The 18,877-nt window shown below is 35.2% G+C and overlaps 1 protein-coding gene across 2 annotated transcripts in view; it reads right to left on the reverse strand.

Moving 5' to 3' along the window:
* Positions 1-3,172: 3,172 nt before the first annotated feature.
* The window catches only part of LOC126967942 (muscle-specific protein 300 kDa), a 118,559-nt gene continuing 102,854 nt past the window's right edge, over positions 3,173-18,877 (reverse strand). Inside the window, exons 32-36 of one of the 2 annotated variants that reach the window (XM_050812650.1) lie at positions 13,253-14,045; positions 13,018-13,176; positions 12,726-12,938; positions 12,283-12,558; positions 3,173-11,728 (exon numbers count right to left, since the gene is read on the reverse strand). In XM_050812650.1, the coding sequence (XP_050668607.1) occupies positions 3,389-11,728; positions 12,283-12,558; positions 12,726-12,938; positions 13,018-13,176; positions 13,253-14,045 (9,781 nt within the window). In that variant the 3' untranslated portion in view covers positions 3,173-3,388. Of the gene's footprint in view, positions 11,729-11,824; positions 12,057-12,282; positions 12,559-12,725; positions 12,939-13,017; positions 13,177-13,252; positions 14,046-18,877 lie in introns of those variants that run through there. The other variant, XM_050812651.1, reaches the window with a different exon arrangement.

The following is an 18,877-nucleotide window of genomic DNA, read 5'->3' on the forward strand; positions in this document are numbered from 1 at the left end:
ATTGAAACACCAAAACCTTCCGGTATACTTAGGCACAGACAAAATTTACAGGCCAAAATCATGAACATTGTATGCATTCAAGTTTCTACATAACGCAGAGACAATTTTATTTATTTACTCACATTTAATGCCAATATTATGGCAATACAGGCCTTACTTTTATCGTCCATTCGTTCCACTCGGAAGAATGATATTCTAAATACAGACAATATTGAAGTCAATATCTATTGAAAGTGTAGTACGACCAGTTGATTCAAAATATATTGTGTCAGGTATCGTGATATTGAATCGCGATATTTATTGACCACCTGACCCCTGCCATATACATATAAATGATAATTAATCACAGTGGAAACATGAACATGAGAACACTCATCATTAAAACCAAGCGATGATGTAGTTACTGTATAATTCTGTTACTGATATCATTGGATTCTAGTTTTGTTTACATTGAGGCTCTCGTACGGGGTATTGTTGGGAATGTTCATTCGAAACCTATTTTTAAACCAGTAATGTATTACATTTACATAAGCAGAAAGAAAAATCTGCAGTATGATTAGAAGAATTCTTTCGGGGCAGCCATCTTGATAAAAACTATTGATTGTTTTTGGGAAATGAGGTGAGAAGACAATTCTCGCTATAGTAATTTTTAATTTAAGCCACAGTGTCATATCTCCCTCCCTGAAAATGCAACTTTTTGGTATGGAGATACCACCTTTGCTATATCTTTCAGAAACTCAGTCTTAATTTTACAATTTCCTCATTTTAGCGTCATTTCATTGTCAGTTTGTGAAATTTCGCCAATAAATTAGTAACTTGCTATCGATTAAGGCCAGTAAAAACTGCTAATCATGTTTTAGAGAACAACCGTACTTATTTAAGAAAATATTATAAAAATTGCATATTCATTAACAGCATTACATTATTATTAAAAAAACGAATAATTCGTAATACGATTACTATCCAATAATTTGTTTTTGTTTTTTTTCGTCATCGCAATAACAATCACATAACTCATTCCTTCAGAGCGATTTTAAGGTTAATAAACAATTTTCTTTAATATCAGTAGTAAGCTAAAATAACCTTCTAAAATAAAGGAACTAAAACCATTCCACTAATCTCATACTAAATGTATGGGAGTGTTTAATATCAAACTTTTGTGTCAAACTTAACGATTGTATCCTGTATAGAGGTACCAGCCTTGATAATTATGCGAGAGCCACCAAGTTGAGTCAAGTTTAAATAAAGAATGACATACTGTAGAAATATAGGAATGCTAAATGACATCATAGTCTCGGAACATTTTAGTCCGAAATAACACAGCTGAGAATAGTTCGGCCGCAGTGAGTATCACGAATAAGAATTTGTCCTCTTTTAATAAATTCTTTGTATTTTAATGGCAATGCATAGATTTTTCATGACATACAACGCAAGCATTGTGGTTTAAAAATATAGCTTCAATTCCACGTGAAATCTACTTGTTAGTAAATGTTGTAGGAATATAAGTAACAGAATAATATGTACAGAATATAGGCTTACCTTAAGCCCCTGCTCCATCGCTTCAAGACTCTCATTGGGAAGATCAGAGAGATTATCTTGAACGATCATCACCTCGTGAAGCAGAGTTTCAATATCGTTAGACAACTCACCCTAAAACACATCGCAGTATTAGATACATTTAATGCAGCAATGACGAAGTATTAGCGCATGCCAAAATAGATGCCAAGACAAATGCAGCAACAACCATTTGCTTTGTTATGAGATTTAAATGGAAGGTACCTACAGGAGAAAAACTAGAATCATATCACTAGATTGGTATTGAAGTTTCACAAAGGGAAATTCTAAGAATGCATACAGCCCGTATTTCAAATGTTCGTAGGATCATTAGAGACATGTGCGCGGTTATATTTCTCGCACAGATTTTGCAAAACACAATGTAACATGCGAGTGTTAGAGCTAAAATAACTGCATGAGTAAATATTGCTTGCCGTAATGTTTACATTCCGAGTAAGAAGAAATTCATACTACAAAATTGAAATACCGGCTTCACTATGTTTTACAAAACGTGGGAAATGATAAATATATTTCCTTTGTTACATCTAGGTACTTTGTATTTTAAATCTATAATATGAACTAATACATGTCTTAGAAAATCAGCTTTAGTTAGATACAAAAAACCCAAATATCAATGATTTTCCATATTTGAAATTTAAAATCATATTAAAATAGAATGTAACAAGTGGACCAGTTTGACTTTTGAATGTCAGTATTAAAAAAATGAGGGATTTCATTCCAAATAATAATATGCGCTAACTCCATTCGCCATTACAAATTAATTTGGATTGCCATTTGCTATGAATTTAAATGCAACCAATTTCATAACTCAAAATCACCAACTATTTGTTCAAGAATTCATTTCCATTAACTTGTGTTCATGTAGTATAAATGGGTGACATGAGATGACATTGATTTTAATAAAACAATACACAACATCGAAAACAACATTAAAAACATCAAATATTTTTTTAAACATGTCCAAATTTACCTGAATATTTTTATAAATGAAATATTAACTAAATAAGCTAACTATATAACTAGAAAGCTATATAATACAGTCGGTTTAAATTTTGACATGTTTTATGTAAATTTTTGGCATGACATGCATTTTCACGCTTGATTTTGGTAAACATAAAATTTAGGCTTAAAATAAAGTGTACGATATAGTTTTGATTACAGGGCTTGTAGAATGTGAAATTTTTGAATAAATATCTGTGCTCAAAGCCAATTTAGTAGAAATTGATGTGATGTGCACGTTAATTTTGCAGCCTATACCGTACACTCAAAGGCATTATTCATTCAAGTACTTATTGATGTCTAAATCACACAAAATGTTTAAAAAACTCACTTTTAAGAAGCCGGTAGCGTCTTACAATAACTTTGTTTTGAAGACAGTTTAGTCGTTGTGTTCATAATATTTATTTTCTTAATACTGTTATATAGTAGCTACTCTCAATATTTAAATTTTAAGCCCAAAATAAAGCATCTATAAAATAAAAGCATAATAAACGTCTTGTAAAACCAAATTTTCTGATATAAAAGAAGAGAAAAATCTATGAGAAAAAAATCGGGGTCATTTTAGCAATATCAATAAACTTCAAAAATAAAACAAAAATGCACTCATATTGTTTATTATTCAAACAATTAAACATTTATGGTATATTATGTTATATATTTAAAACAGTTACAAGTTTCTACTTGCGGTAATAATGTTGCTGCACTGCATATAGTTAATTCATGAATTGAAGACTAGAAATGACTAGATGATTAGTAACTACTACGAAAAGAAGGTAATTAATTAATCATTAAAATACTGAATATAATTTATAATTCAAAAACGCTCAGCTAAATTTGACTTTACAAGACGATCACCAGAACACATTTTTTTGTACATATTGCTTGCAATACGTGAAATTATTATTTTTGCGACAATATCATGCCAAACAACAAAAATAAAATTTAAAATTGTACAATACGACTGTAGATCAGTCACCTTCGCCGATGTCGGGAGTCCCTCTTTCGCTGCCGGCTCCTGTATAGGTTTGGTTGGTTGGGCAACTGGTTCTATGGTAGGGGTTGTTAGTTTATCCTCTGAAATGTCGGCGCCTATGAATTTCGTGTCATCACTAAGCGTGGCCTTAAATGAATCTGTGGGGGTTTCTGAGCTTAAATATGAAGTTTGATCTTTCCAACTACAAATACCGCCAGGAAGATCCATAGAAATATAGTTTGAATCGAAAGGTGACCCGTGAGATTCAAACGAGACATTTCCGTCTAAATTAGACGAACTACTCGAACTACCGTCAGGATCGCGATCTTTGTCATTCTGTTCTTTGGCGTCGTTTTGTTGAGAAGAACTAGATTGAGTTTTTTTCATTTTATTTTGCATTACTAAATAGTACTGGCATTCCGCGTCGTTATAATTATGTTTTTCAGTCCAAAATTGACCATCAATCATCAAATTTTGTGGAAGTGTTTTATTATAGACTAGGTTAGCTACTTGGTTTTCAATTTTAGATTGATTAATCAGGTCCGGTTCCATAGTATCCAATGATAATGTTAAAAGATTTTTGTTACTGGCCATATATTGTTCCGCATCATCGACAGCGAATTTTTCGACCCAAAAATTATCATGTTTTATGTTATTAAGTATGGCAGTAGAAGGTTTAACGATAGCGGGTAACTTTGTGGTATTAGTCTCTAGAGGTTTGGATTCATTCATTTTATTACTTGTTACGGGCAAAAATTTACTTAATGTTGGAGCGATGATATTAATTTCCGCTTTTTGTTCACATATTATTTCATCTTCAGGGACGGCTTTCAATTCTGTACTTGATGTGTTCTTTTCGTTTTTATTATCGGCACGAAGTTGTAAATCTTGTATATCTTCCAATTCTGGTGAAGCGAGCGAAGGTGTCATATTATCATAAATTTCATCTTCATGCTCTTCAATAGATTCACTCGTATCTGCTAATTCTTTAGGAGTTACATCACTAATGGCAGAATTCTCATTTTCAGGTGACAGCATTTCTTCTATTTCTCTTTGTAAATCTGCCATTTTATATTCTAGCGACTGTTCATCAGATATTTTGATAAATAGTTGCTGTTTTAATTTTTTATCCAAACTATTCGGACTTGGATTCTCTAAGACTTCTGATTTTGAAAATTTATCAATACTTCTATCATTTCCGGCTTCAACTGTTTCGATTGTAATCGTATCTGTTAAATCTTCTAATTCATCGAGAGCAACAGTTCCAACTTTCCAAAATTGCGCATCGGCATATATTCTATCCTTAACAGGTGTTTGTATTGATTCAGGAGTCGATATTGGTGATAAGTGTTTGCTATTCTGTTCCTTCGGTATGTTATGAAAACTATCATCTGGCACTTCCTCTTGAGGTTTTTCAAGTTGATCGGATTTGAGGAAAGTTGATGACTTTTTCTTTTTAGATTTTTTCTTTGATTCGCTATTATCAGGTTGAACTGCATTGCTAATTAGTGTTGGGGCCACTATGTCCTTTTTCTGTGTTTTGTCATGAGATCCAGATTCCTTTTTATTTTTATTATCTCTTGCTTTTGACTTCTTTTCTTTTTGCTTAGTGGAATGACCTTTCCTAGTAGTATCATTTTCTTCATTTTTATCTTCATTTGGGCTACTTGCGGCTCGCTCAACATCAGACTTAATAGTATCTATAAGTGCGTCAAATTTGTTTTCAGACTTGTCTCGATTAAGATTTGTTTTCGAAGAATTACCCCTAGTATTCAATGGAATCTCTCTAGATCTTGACCGTGATCGTCTACTTCGTTCAACCGTTATAAACCCTTCTTCGTCAACTTTCTTATCTGGCTTTAGATTAATTGGATCTAGTTCATCGATTAAAATAAGAGGTGCCTTATGTTGAACGTCTGGTAAATGTACATCACTTTTGTGGGTAACCTTTTCAGGCTGTGAACATTTGCTCGCTACTATTTTTGCCCAAGAACTGTGAATGTTTTCTGATGTTGAATCGAGTCGATTTTGATTGATATTTTCGGGTTTTAATTCATTTTTATTTATATTTTCGGTATCAACTGCAAAACGTTCACTATCGATATTTGCATAGGTCTCACCGTCACCGTCAATTTTTAATCTATTGCTAACTTGCATGGCATCTGACTTATTAGGATTTTTATTTTCATCATCTGTAGTTAACGTTTCAAAGTCAGCTTTCTGTGTTAGAAATATTGAGCTGATTGCGTCTTGTGAATTCCCAGATACTTGTGCTGGACAGTTTTTGTCTTCTGTGGGTCTTGAGTTGTTATTATTGACTCTCGGATATTTTTTCGAAGACAAAACAGAAGAATACGTAACAGGTTCACAGTAGACATTAGCATTCTCAACGTCTTTTGGTCTCTGTTCAGTAACAACCTCGGAAAATGTAACATTTTCAACAGAAATAGTGTCTATTCCTTGATTAGTTTGCACCGATATATCTAATGGTTCGTCAATGTTTTGATACATATAAGATGGCATAAATTCAGGTGCATCAGCAGACAAATTTGAAAAGAATGTATTAGGGTTAGTGGGCTTAAATTCGGGTATGGAGTCTATTTCAGGTAAAAGGTCATGCAAACTATGAATTGGAGATTTTTCTGCACGTACTATTTCATCATTTTTCATAGAAGTTTCTGTCTCCTTACTTTCATTATTTATGGTATTAGAATCTAAATATATAATTGAAGTATCAATATTTGTTGTAATTCTTAAATTCTCCGTATCAGGATGTGTACCGTGTGGTCCAACTACTGCTGTCGGTAGGACATTACTTAAATCTGCCGAGATAGACTGGGGCTCACAAAGTTCTTGCTCGTCAATTGGCGTAGTTATTATTTCAAAGTCTTCAAACTCGCAAGCTAATTTGTCAACTTCATCTTTATATAAATTGGATGGTTCAGCCAAGATATCAATAACAGTAACCTCTGCTTTTCCTATTGATTGTATGGGTTCATTGAAAATAGTTGTATTATTACAATTTACTTCACTATACTTGTTAATATCGCTCTTGATTGGCGTTTGCAGTTGAACATCTTCAATAGTTTCATCTATTAATTTAATTGCACTTTCTACTAACTCCATCGAACTTATATTACATGGATCGGCAGATGTTTTAATATCGTCTAGCTTTTGGATATCATCAAAGTCAGAATGTTCAATAATTAAGAAATCATCAGATTCAGCTTCTTTGGTATTTGCCAGTAAATCGCTCTTATTAGATTCTGACCATTGCTTATTTTCTACATCTTCTATATCGCATGATTTCTCCACATCTTCTAATTTTCCAAACACAACAGGTATAAGTGAAACATTCTGATTATTAGTTTTCTTGTTTTCCGTATCAAGTTCTTTATCTGGTGTCGCTAATTCTTCAACTTTTTGGGAGTCAGACTTCAAAATCGTTACTTGTGTTTGAATAGGATCTAACAAATTAATTTCTAATTGGTAAGATTCTGACGAAATACTTTCTTTGACCGGACATTTTATGGACTCATCAATTATGTTTTCAATGGTCGCATCTCGTTTTCTAGTTTGGCAAGCTAATCCTAGTTGTGTCTCAGCATCAATCAAATCGCTGTAGTTATGTGAAGGCAATTCAATTATTACTTGCGGCTTATTGTTATTTTCTGTTTTCAGTTGAACTGTATTATTAAAATTTTCACTATCATCAAATGAATCAGATGGTTTTACAAAACTTGAGTCTTTGTCATTGTTTGATTGAATATTTTCTATATTCAAAACCTCTTCAAATATGACACCCGTTGGTGAAATGCTTTCCATATTATTTTGACTGTCTCTTGAAACAGCTATTCTGCTATTCAAATTGCTGTTATTATTTGCTGAAGTTGATAGGATACATTTTTCCGATTGACTTATTTTTTCAATCGAGTCATTTTGTAAAGTCAGATTACTATTTTGACTAGCAAGTCCTAATAGTTTCTCAGCATCTTTCAATTCAGTATAGCATAGCGAAGGTATCTCATACATCATAATTGGTATAATATCAGATTCAATTTTGACTGCTTTAATATGAATTTCACTATCGTTATTAGAATCTAGAGGTGTTTCTGTAGCTTCATGTTTACTCAACTCTGACGAATTCGGTTCTAAGCATTTAACAGACAATGTTATTCCAAGTATATTTTCTGCATCATTCAAATCGCTATATGTGAATTGCGGTATCTCCATGATTTCATTTTTAGACGTTTTTATTTCTTGTGATACACATGTATGAATATCAAGAGTAGCATCGTTGTTTATATTTAAAGAATTGTATGCATTACTCATATTTCCTTGTAATGAATTATCATTACTAATCACATTAGACATTGGAACGACGTCATGTTTCGAATCTGCTTTATTATTCGAAATGGTCTTAGCTTCTCTATCATGAGAATCACATTCTTCCAAGTATATTGATTCTTCAATCAATTTCGTTTTGTCTTCGAGATAATTTTGCTTGCTATCAGTTTCTAAAATCGTATGATTTTTAGAGATCTTCAAATTATCTCTACATTCATAATCGATTATATCACATTTATGAGACTCAGTAGTTTTAGCTGCAAATTTATACTCAGCATCCCAAATCTCGTTATAATTATATTGTGGGATCTCATACAGAAGACATTTAATAATTTTTTTGTATGGAACTTCTTGTCCTTCTCCAATCAATTTTGTTTCAGATACGGTACTTACAGAAAGATTTTTTCCTAATGATTCTTTAAGTGATGTTACATCAGTTTCTCCATCACTGAAACATTTATTCGTTTTTTTTGAGAGGTCAACAGCTTGAATGCTGGCTAGAACTTTTTCTGAGTCACTAATATCTTGATAGTTATATGATATGGTCTCACAAGTTAAGAGAGGCTTTAAGATACTAAACAATGAAGGACCTTTTTCTTCATTATTTGTAGTATTGACCAAAGTAGTACAACTTACTACAGTATCTTCAGACTGGTCAAATATTTTGTCCACAGTTTCTTTATTCTCTTGCACATTGTTAACTATCGTATTTTTTTCATTTTCAGCTATAGTTGACCTATTATTCTTTTCTTGAACAGTACTCGCAGTTGAGTTATCAGGTAATTCCTCAACTGATGAATCCTTTACTTGTTTTTCATGATTAGTTAATTTATAATAGTCATACTCCAGTTGTGAATAATTATAGTTACAAAGGGAATAAGTTTTAATTTCATCAAAAAATACCTCATTTGGTATTGAAGGACTTATTTCTTCATTATTTGTAGCTTTGACCGAAGTAGTATTACTTACGACAATGTCATCAGAATTGTCAATATTTTTTTTCACAGTCTCTCTGTTCAATTGATCACTGTCATCTTTCGTTTTTTTTTCATTTTCAGCTGTGGTTGTCGTATTATTTTTTTCTTGGACGGTACTCCCAGTAGAGTTGTCAGGTAATTCCTCAACTGATGATGAATCCTTTACTTGTTTTTCATGTTCGGTTAATTTATAATAGTCATACTCCAGTTGTGTATAATCATAATTACCAAGGGAATAAGTTTTAACTTCATCAACTAATGCCTCATTTGGTACGACGACACAGCTTTCAATTTGAGGTTTCTTTCTTTCTTGGACTGAGCCAAATATGACTTGCTCTATTGAATCACCTGTAGCTACTTCTGAACTGTTTTGCGGTAGTAGAGTATATTCTATAAATTTAGAAGAATGGGAAGTATCTAATACATCGTCAGTTTTACGTATTTCCTTTTCAGAGTTATTCTGATCAAGAGAAATATTATCAATTTCACAAGACTTTTGTTCTGATTTTCTATTTATGTCTTCAGAATTTGAAATATTAGATTCATTTGACAATGAAATTAAACCATCACTTTTTTTTCGATTACTAAATACTTTAAGAGTCCGGATAGGTGGTAATTTCCTTTGTTCGTGTGTAATAAGACAAATTGTATGTGTATCAGTATTTCTAGACATGACGTCTTGCAACTCTCGGTCTGTTACATTCGTTGTATCTTTGGTAATTTCATGTAAAAATAAGGCATCATTATTATTTTGTTCACAAGATTTTATCTCACCACAAATCCTATCCGAATTAGTTATATTTATTTCTTTATCGCTTTCTGCTCCTAATTTTAATTGCGTAGCTGGGAAAGGCGTATTTGCTTCCGGAGAGTATGAGGAGTCTTCATCGTTAAATGAATCTGAAGTATCAACAAATGTTGTTTTCTCGTCTTCTGCCATTAATGCATTCCAATCTACTGTTTTCTCTTCTTCTGCCATTAATGCATTCCAATCTACTGTGACAAGATCACATGGCTTTGGAATCTCCGGCTTAAGGGCTTCCGGTTTAGGAGCCTCCGGCTTAGGAGCCTCCAGCTTATAAGCCTCCTTTGGAGATTCCAGATTTGAGGCTTCCTGGCTTACTTCCTGCAGTATTGGGTTATTTATCAATACTATATCTTCATTTAATATCGGAGATGTTTTTTCATCCGTTTTAATATCAACTTTACATGGGTCTTTGACATTTTCTGTGATAACGTTAACATTTTTCTTATTTTTCTTTTTCTTTTTTATTTTTATATCCTCTGAATATTTAATGTTTTGAATTGGTTCATGTGTTTCTTGAGGCATAGATACAATAGCATTTTCATCAATAGTCCTCTTTACTTCGTGTGTAGCATTATCTTGTACATTGTGTTCATTTAGAATACATGAAATCTTTTTTGGTTCCGCTTTAGAGGAAGTTTGTTTAACTTTTTCCTTCTTATTATCATTCCTATCTTTGTTATCTTGTGTAGCTTTACTACGTTTTTTTCTTAGTTTCGATGAAATTTCTATTTCTTTTAAAGCCTTTTCAATTTCATCTTCAGGTTCATTAGTTTTCTTTTGTTTCTGTTTCTTTTTGCGTGTTTTTTCAACGTTCGTGTTGCCTTCAATTATATTGATTTCATGCATTGTGGTTTCTGCATGAAAAGCTTCTGTTTCTTTTTCCGTAGCGTATTGGATCGCTTTATTAAATAATGAACAATCATCATAAATTTCAATTTTATCAATACATGCAGGTTGCTCTCTTTTTACTAATTTGGTTTCATCTAGGTTTTGGTCCATTACCGCTAGTTCAAGAGAGTCGTCGAAATCTTGAACTTCCATAGACCTTTTTACCATTTTTTTCTTTTTAAGTGTTTGTGTATCATGTGCTCTTGTTGAACGTTTTTCTGTTCCCTTTCTTTGCTGAGTCTGTTCTCTTGATCTACTTCTTTGTGGAAACCTCATTGTTTTTTCTGGTCTATATTTGGAAGAATCTCTAGAAGATACGATTCCATCAGCTTTATCAGAAGGTGATTTCTCAACTTCGATAGTTATTTCTGGTGTGACTTCAATATGCGCAATTTGAGGCTTTGGCAGAGAGGTAACTGTTTGCACACTTGATTGTTTTTTTAACCCAAGGGCTAATATTTCAGCGTAAGATAAATCATGTGATCGATTTTTAGCCGCTGGGCTACTTGATCTTGCCCGCAGTTCGGGTACCTCTAAGTCCATTTGAAGTAAAACATTTTTTTGGAAATTTTTATCACTTACAGGATATACGTTACTCTTAAGTACATTCACTTGAATAGGTTCATTTACATCGGACTTTATACCCACAATTTTTGCTTCAATATCACTACAGGTTTTATCACTTTCACTTTTAAGACACAATTGATCACTGCAATCCATTATTTCACTGACCGGACGTGATTGTTCTATTGCACTATCACTTTCAATCACTTCAGGGCTCATACTTCTGGACGCTATCTTTTCTTTAGTAGCGGATATTTGTGATTTTTCAGGCGTATCATGTCTTTTTAGTGGTAGTCTTTGAGCACTTGGCTGTCTTGATCCAATCGAACTAGAACGTGAGCTTTGCCCCTTCACTATCTCGGCGTATGTGGCACCAGCTTGCAACCAGACGGAGGCAGCGGCATCGGTGGGGTTGCGAGCGCGCAACTGGTGTTCTCTGCGCTCGGGTGAGCGCGGACGACGGTTAGCGCGTGCTCGGTCTGCGGTCGATACGAGCATAGCCAATGTAGCGGCTGGCTCGTCCTCGACCACCATGACGTAGAACGGGTCCAACTCGTAGATGCACCGATTCAGCTCTTCGATACGCCGGTTGACATCCTGATACGTAAGTACGGACAAAAAATAATTTAGGTTCATCGGGTCGTTTCGATGTGCGAACGATGAAAGCAAGTAAAGTGAAATAAAACGATGGTGGCAGCGCTATCGATTTTATATTTTCAGTTAAGTTTATCAACCATCAATTTACATTTAAGATTAATATAAAGGGAATATTAAGTGACTAATGAAGGTCTTAAAGCTAAGAGCGTCTCGTCTAAGCATCCCTGAGCGGATCTGCATCGGGACCACCACGCTGTACTACCAATTTGATGCGTTCGTTTCGGGCCTGTATTTTACTTTGAAGTGATTTTACTCTGTCTCGACATTCCTATCAGAGGATATAGAGTAGACGAGTTAGTACAGGAACAGGAAAAAAGAAACAACAAAAACTCATGAATCGCGTGTTCAGTGATAATTTACATGTGGATCTATATATGTGCCACATAAGCATCGTCAATTTGACAACAGAGCCTCATGACTCAAAAAACAAAACTAGAACAATTGCTAGCCACCTACTGAATGTGCATGATATTTTAACGTAGACATGAGCTTACCTGCTGTTGTCTCTGCTTGGTGTCTGGGTCGCGGGGACTGTAGTTTGGCTGTGCCGCGTGACGCAGGTGCTGTTCTGCGTCAAGCAGCTGAGTCCGAAGTCGAACAATCTCCGCACAGTAAGCCTCGACTTGTGCTAGTGCAGCAGCTAATTGTTGCGCTTGGGATGTTGTGTGAGCGCTGAGTTTATCTAGTGATTCACTCAATTCACGCGCCGCTATTTGTACTCCTTCTGGTGACCGCGACTGAGCTGCTACGCCGTCCGGACCAAAATGAACCTGTACAGAAAGCAACTTATTCATCCACTCATAAAGCATGTAGGCATAACCTAAAAAAAGATTTAAGACACAACATATTAACACATAGCATATACAATATAATAAAATGAATAAAAAACCAATGCTTAAATTAACGTGTTGTGTCACCCCGCAACCATGTAACTTACGTTAAGTTTCTCGACTGCGTAAGTTATTTTTGTTTTCTGTGTTGATATGTCATTAATAAGTTTTTCACGCAGAGCAAGCCTATCTCTGAGTGGTTTCTTTGCACCCTGAGGTGCTTCTAGCGTTCTAGATGTGGCTTCAATCCAGTGACCGACGTCTTTCAATTTTTTCTCACATCTCTCCCACTCTTCTGCAAGTTCTTGTAATAAACCACTCTAAAAAATAAAAATTATTATTAAGAACGCCATAGTATTTTGCATTTAAACAAAACTAAAATAAGAACAGAATACAAACAGTTTTGGCTAATTTCTTCTCAACATCAACTGTGGAATTTTCTGCAGTTTCTAATCTAGAAGGTAAGTCTCCTGGACTCGTGACTCGTTCGATCGCTTCTATTTCTTTAGCCATGTCTGCTAAATTTTTAGCTTGTTGCTTGCAGCTCTTGAATGCATTCTGAAAAAAGAATGGATTTTATTAGATCAAAGAACATTATTACAAGAAACTTACAACAATAAAGCCAAATAAATACCCCGTATTCGTTTTGTTTCTGTTGGGCCTCCTGCAAATCGGCCAACGGAAGTGGCCGCGCAAGGAAAGCGCGCTGAGTTTCCACCCAAAGTAGGACTTTCTCCAATAAAGCAAGGAATCTGGCAACAGCGTCACAAGCATCTTCAACTGCGCTCTGCCTTGCTTCTAGTTCACTACAGACAGCACTAAACTGTTCTGATAGTGCATTCACTGTTGACTGAATCAATTGTCTTTCCCCAGCATCTCTGCTTCCTTCGACTATAGCACGAGCGTTACGTGTTAATCTTTCCATTCGATCCGCGGTACTTGGAATTTCGGATCTCGTTGTCACCAAGCGCTCTTTGTATTGTTCTGGAGGAAGAGTTCTTTCTCTAGCAGTGAGTTCCGCAGCTCTCACCCATGCTTGTATACTCTCTACATCTGTTGTGTAATCAGTTCGTGCGGTCCGTGCACGTTTCCATTCCCTTTCCTTCTCCTCCATGGCAGCAGCTAATGATTCTGCCGATAGTTCTAAAGCTGATAACTCTTGTCCAACGTCAGCTGGCGCCGAGCCTCCGTATCTTTTCCGACTATCTTCCGTAAACGCTTTTGTATTATTGACTAAATCTGAAACCTCTTTAGCTAAGTCACATACACCGCCCTCGTTGTCCTCCCCGTAGACGTAGAAAGTCCCAACCTTCGCAATGTACACTTCGATCTGCTGCCGGAATTTTTCAATATTCTCAGCCACACGATCGAATTCGGAAACAATATTATCGATATCTGCAAGTCTCGCCGCAAGAGTCTGTCGCAATCTGTAAAAGAGGAAATCGGTTAATGCACGTATAAAGTGTCGACAGTGTTTCAGTCGAATGGGGAAGAGCTGCCAAAAGTCGACGAAAATAGTTTGTTCATGGAGTGACGCGGTATGACGCAGCAAGGTCGGCCGGTTCTATACAATATGCTGTACCTATTCGTTCGTGGCAGCGGCTAGCGGCGATCCGCTCACATCGCCCGCCCGTCGCTCAATGAACCGCGATATTCCCACAGCCGTAGCGTCTAATTTTATATCGCGATTTATTCTATGATGACATCAGGCGTTCTGCACTAATGTTTACGTTCAGGCCGGTACAATTTGTTCGCATAAGGTGACGTGTTACGACCTTGCGCAGAACTTGTCAAGTGAACTGTATTGCGCAATGGAATTGACATGCGCGAAAACACAGCCCTAACCGGCCGGCGCCGCGGTGTGGGCGACGTAAACATAAAAAGAGCGACTGCCAACTAGGCGAGTTCTAAAGCCCCTCGTTTCCAAAATGAACAAACAGTATGCACTGACTCACCTTTCATTTAGATATACTATCACGATTGCAACTTAAGGCCGCAATTAAAAGTTTATGTGACGAATTTCCGCGAATGCAATTACGGCATTAAGTGGGTGCAGGGTTGAGTATGAGGGGTTGGAGACCGCAAGTCATGTTATCCATTGCATGTGACGTCACTGGGAAATATAATACAGAGTGAGAAAGTTCTATGTATAGCTCTGTTCCTCGATGAGCACAGACTGAGTCCGTGACCCATAAAGACCGAAGTACGCAAGCGCGATACAATCTGAAATAAGTCTGTAGGTACCTACTGTCTGTACGTAACGATTATCTGAGTCCCCCGTGCACTGTCTGGAACCGCGATCGATTTAATAACTCCGCGACATAGGGGTTAAATATTGTTATTTTTGCGTTCTATTTTGTGAATCATATGCTCATAATCTTCTCAGTTTTATCTGGCTTTACAATAGCCGAATAATTTAAAGTTTTAATACACCTATCTCTTAAAAAAGAGTAGCCGTTGAATTTCTTGTATGTTTTTCTCACGAGCTCTACTTTTTCCGAACATATGGTTAGATTCAGTAGTTTAAAAAAAAATCTATAAAGTCGATTCAAATGCACTTAGTTTAAGCCAAATTGAATAAATTTTATTTGACATTGACTTTGAATCTGACTTAGTTTTTAATATTTTTACCCTAGTAGTTTTTTTAAGTTATTATCTACCATAATTGTTGTAGATTTGCTAAGGAATAACAAAATCCTCTCTGCATGTTACCTTAAATAGTATCAGAACGTGGTATTTATAATATTATTATAATAATAATATATATACCAACTTACTAATGAACTAATACTACACCGATAAAAGACATAAGCGATTCTGCCATAAGTGAAACAGCAATTTTTTGTAGATTTTTTAAAAATAAAATAAGGGTTAAGAAGGAGGACGTTCAGCTGACGGTAATAAAGTGCCGCTCATGATTCTCGAAATACCCAAAAATTCTGAGCGGCACTACAATTGCGCTCGTCGCCTTGAGACATAAGATTTTAAATCTCATTTGCCTAGTAATTTCACTAGCTACCGCGCCCTTCTGACTGAAACACAATAATGCTAACACATTACTGCTTCACGGCAGAAATAGGCGCCGTTGTGGTTCCTATAATCTATCCGGCAAACTGTGCAAAGGAGCCTCCCACTGTTAAAATATTGAGTTAACAATAATGAACGCAAGCTGTGGCGACTACCGCGTCTTTCAAGGCGTACCAGGATGACATCAGCGAGGTTATTATTAACTTTTAAACATTCTCAAGCCGTTCTTCAGATCCTACGAAGTACAAACATTGTCGTTACTATGACGTCATCGCTCATGACCTCTATATTTTTAATACATTTTAATATACATACTATACAACCTGACGACCTGTATAGCCGAGTGGTTTGCGATCCTACCTACTAAGCTAGAGATCCCGGGTTCAAATCCCGGTAGGTGCAAGCATTTATATGATGAATATGGATGTTTGTTTCCGAGTTATGGATGATTAAATGTATTTATGTATGTTTAAGTAAGTATATTGTATTAAATATACCATTGTCTTGTAACCCATAACACAGGCTAAACTTATATGCTTAACTTGGGGCAAGATAATTTGTTTAAAAAGTTTGTCAATATTATTATACAATAATTTAGCATACCTTACCTTACCTTAAATATCATTTGATAAATTGTAAGGGAAGATATAATATGTATATATTTATGATATTACTAGGTGACCCGGAAAACGTTGATTCGCCATATTTAGTACTCCGCGCCCGTTTATTGTATTGTCATTGACTGAATTATTTGTATTGCGAATATATAGGTGATACATAGTCACTAAAATATGTTCCGGATAAGTAATCATCAACATATCATATGCTAAAACCTTCTCCGAAACACGCTGCATCTTATGGTATAAGTATTATTCCGATCGGTCTAAAAATACCGGCTGCCCATTTATTAGTAATCTATCGTTATTAGTTTGCCCTCCTTACTATGTATCCCACCTTACACCTTAGGGAGATGGGAATGGCTGAAAACCAGCGCTGCATGAAAATATTATTTCAAGCAGCATAAGCTGAGCCTCCCTTTTGTCTTAATGTATGTTTGTAATAAGCTGATATTTTATACTTAAATTAAGTTCAAGGCAATAAATTTTACTATTATCTATTATATAAAATTCTCATGTCGCGGCGTTTGTAGTTAAACTCCTTCGAAACGGCTTGACCGATTCTCATGAAATTTTGAGTGCATTTTGGGTAGGTCTGAGCATCGGATAACATCTATTTTTCATCCCCCTAAATGTTAAGGGTGGTCTACGGCAATTATTTTTTTATAACTTTTTTTTTATATTTGTCTGATTATGAGTCAGCATTAAAATACATGCAACTTCAAATTTTCACCCATCTACGATCAACAGTTACTTTTGTATCGCGATTTTAAAATCGGCAATACAACGTTTGCTGGATCAGCTGGTCTTATATATAAAATTCTCTTATCCCATTGCTTGTTACCAAACTCCTCCGAAACGGCTAAACAATTTGTTTGAAAATTTGTGTGTATATCGGGTAGGTTTGAGAATAGGCCAACATCTATTTTGGGTACCCCATTGATAAGGGAATAAGTCCGCCCCTAAATATATATTGTTTTTTTTTTTTATTATGATTAAGCATTAAAAAATACATACAACTTCAAATTTTCACCCATCTACAATCAACACCTATTTTTGTATCGCGATTTTTGTATTATTTTATTCCATCCACAGCTACGGAATAGGGTTGCAAGATGGCAATCGAATATAATAATTATAGTACGATAAATTTTATGTACGATATATTTGGTAGGTCTGAGAATCGGTCGCCATCTATTTTTATAGCCAAAAAACTTTAATTATTGATTTTATTATCACTTTAATTGGCAATACAACGTTTGCTGGGTCAGCTAGTTATATTAATTACTTGTAGGCAGATGTTAAAAACCATGAGATAATTCGTAAGATGGTACCTATAGATAAAAAATAATCTCTTAATTATTTTATATGTCAGTTTCTTTATTTTCAATTCAAACACAAGACTAGCACAACCTCCGCGTTTCAACCAATTCTGGGTTCTAGCCCTGTTTGACATGTGTGAAAGACAGACACCATTATCGGCTTGAAATAGAGTCCACTTTGACACATTCATGAACAGTTAAAGGGGTAAGTATTGTCATTATTAGGCTCAAAATATAATCAAATTGTAAGGAAGTAATAACAGCTGTAAATTGTATATTAAAAAAATACTTTTTGAATGTTCTACAAAAAATACTGAAGCCAAAAAGTAATTCATAGATTTTTTTATCAAAATTAGGGACGAGACGAGCAGGACGTTCAGCTAATAGTAATTGATACGCCCTGTCCATTACGATAAAGTGATGCTCAGGATTCTTGAAAAAGCTCAAAAATTCTGAGCGTCACTGCAATTGCGCTCGTCTCCTTGAGACACAAGTCACACTCTCTTGTAACAAAGAGTCGAATTGAATTCGAAAGCCGAAACATTGGTACATGGCGTGCGAGGATCGAACCACGCGCCCCGTGGTGAGAGTCAACGGTTCTACCAATTGCGTTATCGACGCTTTTAAATTGCGAAATGAAACACACCGCTATATACCGAATACCAGTCCCGGACACACGGCTTTCGTTACATTTTATATTCACAAATGGCCGTGGATCGTAAAATTATTCATATAGTTATTCATATCAATTTCAGTTTTATGCCCAGTTAAATAAGGTTGGACATCAATTGCAGGTATGTTCGATGTGAATCGTCCGGCCCTTAATTTCGAGTTTGCAATGCCCTTGACCGAACCATTTACGTTTTAGCAGACGTTCATTGACTATATTTGTTTTGCTGGCACGGAGAGACAATGAAGTACATCCATTATAAAACATAAATAAAACTCTTTTAAAACAAATGATTTAAGTTTTCTTTAGTGTTAATTCCGCCAATATTTGTCTTTAAATAATTCGACACGTGTTTCGCCTCTATACGAGGCATCTTCAGGACGTGTTCTCTCGCCAAAATCTTGCGCGAGACGAATTGTTTAAAGACAAATATTGGCGGAATTAACACTAAAGAAAACTTAAATCATTTGTATAATGATGGATTTGCGCAAAGTAACGCCTAATTCAATAAATTTTCTTTTAAAAACATTAAAACGCGTGTGTTATTAACTGTGTTTTTTTTATTAGTCCTCGCTTATTTTAGCTAGCCAGACGTTTCGTGACATTTTCAGAGCACCTATTTA

Source organism: Leptidea sinapis, chromosome 14 (assembly GCF_905404315.1).
Source record: "Leptidea sinapis chromosome 14, ilLepSina1.1, whole genome shotgun sequence".
Classification (NCBI taxonomy): domain Eukaryota; kingdom Metazoa; phylum Arthropoda; class Insecta; order Lepidoptera; family Pieridae; genus Leptidea; species Leptidea sinapis.